Source organism: Borostomias antarcticus, assembly GCF_949987555.1.
Source record: "Borostomias antarcticus genome assembly, chromosome: 3".
NCBI lineage: Eukaryota > Metazoa > Chordata > Actinopteri > Stomiiformes > Stomiidae > Borostomias > Borostomias antarcticus.
In genome coordinates this window covers 35,991,193-35,993,692 of record NC_140236.1, presented here as the reverse complement: position 1 = coordinate 35,993,692, position 2,500 = coordinate 35,991,193, and the positions used below count along the sequence as shown (strand labels likewise).

General features: G+C 45.6%; 1 protein-coding gene across 1 annotated transcript in view; it reads right to left on the bottom strand.

Annotated features, from left to right (window-relative positions):
• The window catches only part of myo1f (myosin IF), a gene marked incomplete at its 3' end in the record, with an annotated part of 26,451 nt that overhangs the window by 18,440 nt on the left and 5,511 nt on the right, over positions 1 to 2,500 (bottom strand). The window contains exons 10-15 of the mRNA XM_084436176.1: positions 2,407 to 2,487; positions 2,206 to 2,292; positions 1,581 to 1,667; positions 1,061 to 1,228; positions 603 to 688; positions 1 to 37 (exon numbers count right to left, since the gene is read on the bottom strand). The exon at positions 1 to 37 is cut by the window's left edge and continues 45 nt beyond it. Of these exons, the coding sequence (XP_084292302.1) occupies positions 1 to 37; positions 603 to 688; positions 1,061 to 1,228; positions 1,581 to 1,667; positions 2,206 to 2,292; positions 2,407 to 2,487 (546 nt within the window). The remainder of the gene's footprint in view (positions 38 to 602; positions 689 to 1,060; positions 1,229 to 1,580; positions 1,668 to 2,205; positions 2,293 to 2,406; positions 2,488 to 2,500) is intronic.

Genomic DNA, 2,500 nt, shown 5'->3' with positions numbered 1-2,500 from the left:
GTTGAGGTTATCAGGGAAGAGGCTACGGATGAAGTTGCTGTGAAGACAAGGTGGAGGAAAAGCTGGAGGTCTTACTGCACCTCTAGAGTGATCGATAAGTATTGATGATTCCTGGATCTGTTGCGTTGGTCTAGACCATGGGTTCCCAAACTCCATCAATGTGGGCCTCCCCTCTGAAAACAGTGACACACCCACGCCTCCCCAAACCCCCAAATGTGTCCATTTTGCAAGGCAGCGTTAGCTAGCCCATAACGTTACACAGCCAAGTTAGCTCGGTGGCAGCTGTTGCTAGTTAACGATATGACGTTTTCGCACAATACATTCATGCCTGCGGGGGGAGGCTCTCTCTGCACTATCCACAAATTTAGTATACATCTCTCCCATTATTTATTTAGATCTTCTGACCTTTCAAATCACGTTTCATTCCTAAAAAACATAGACATTTCAAAAATAATAAACATGTTTTTCCGTTTTTTTTCCTCTTTTTTTTTCTAACCATCCCTCCGCGCCTCCCTTGAATGTCTTTGGGGCCCCCCAGGGGAGGCCCACCTCACAGTTTGGGAACCCATGGTCTAGTGTGATGCGTTCAAACTCCCACTCACTGTTCGCTGCTCTGCATCAGTTCGATCAGGTCATTAAACAGCACGTCACGGTTTCTCTCACAGAAGCCGTTGATGTCATATGAGACCTGGGGTTGCAGAAAAGACTTCCATTATTTGTTTTTCCATGGCTAGTGTTATTCTCCAGCTCCTAGATGTCTTGGGTTGTCAGGTAAATGGTAAATGGACTGCACTTATATAGCGCTTTTCCACCTTAGTGGCACTCAAAGCGCTTTACAATGGCCTCTCATTCACCCATTCACACACCAATGGCGGTAGCTGCCATGCAAGGCGCTAGCCTGCTCATTGGGAGCAATTTGGGGTTCAGTGTCTTGCCCAAGGACACTTCGACATGCAGTCAGGAGGAGCCAGGATTCGAACCACCGACCCTACTATCATTGGACGACCCGCACTACCCCTGAGCTATACAGCCGCCCCAACTATGTGTGTGGCGCCCCCACCTTGCCAGCGTAATGGTGGATGACGAAACCGGAGTTCCAGTTGTTGAAGTGCTCGTGCGTGCCGACCGCCGCGTGGAGCTTCTGGAGGAGGGTTCCGTCGGCTCCCTCACCCTTGGCGTGCATGGTGGCGCACACGTCATCCAGCACACTCATGATGCCTGGTGGGTTCTGGGTAACAGGATGTGGAAGAAATCTCAGTTGTGGCTTCAGGTATAACACACTGTGTTTATTTTACTGGCAAGGAGAGAGACAATACAGCATTCAAAATCGAGGAGTAGTCCCTTCAGATCAACCAAGTGTCATAGTTGTGCAAAATTAAAAGGCATAAAATGGGTACAGTTAATCACGGCCATGAATCCTCTCAGGTCTTGATGTGAACAAACCCCAGGGTCACACACAAAAAAAAAAAGTAATTAAAAGTACAAAAATATGTCCAATTAACTTGATTTCAGCGAGCACATTTCCAATCTTTTAAACGTCTACAGCAGCATGTTTTAAAGTTGAGGAGTTTTGAGCTTACCAATTTATTCTCTATGAGGTCACACACAATTTTGTTGTTGAAGTATTCAATAGGCTTCCATTTGATCCCCTCCTGAACGTATTCCTCCTGGGAGGGACAGGAAGAGAGGAAAAAGTGACAGTTGATGCTTGTAGATCAGAAAATGCGTCTGATACTCAATACCAAAACTGACCATTGAGAAAGACGATTTTAAAGTCGCACTGAAATGAAAAAAGCATTCTGTCCCATTTTGGTTCACATAATTGGTCATAGTGTTCACCTATTCAACGATGTATGCCAAACAAATTACAAAATTCTACTTTTGTTGTAATCTTATATCAAAGTATATAATTTCTTACTTCCTGGAAAACGGTAGGTCACGTGCAATGACGACAACAGGTACCTTAGATTTTAGGCCAATAATCTCACGACATCCACCCGTCAATCAACGCTATCCCTCTATCGAATCTGTCTAAAGTTCTTAAAACCCGTCCACTTGTCAATGTTCCAATCAAATTCCTCTAAACATATGTCCCGCCCTCATAGCTGGTTTGCGTCGGAAATACGTCAAACTACGGAAGTTAGATGATCTCAAACGTCCGTTTCAGTGCGACTTCAAACAACAAACTCCGAGGTCGGTTGGTACCTGCTCCGCCTTTAGAGTGAGCTCAATGAAGATCTGTTGCAGCTTCTCGTTGACAAAGTTGATACAGAACTGCTCGAACCCGTTTCTCTGTCAGAGGACACCACAAAATCAATCACTTCATGTCCAGAGAGAAACAGGTACGACACAGCGGACGGAGATCGGTCGTCAGGTTTAGCCTGGGGATTGTACAACAGGATTCACCTGAAATATCTCGAAGCCGTAGATGTCGAGAACCCCAATGCTGAACTCTTCGTGAGGTTTCTGGATGGCTTTGTTTATGGCCTGGTCATAGGAG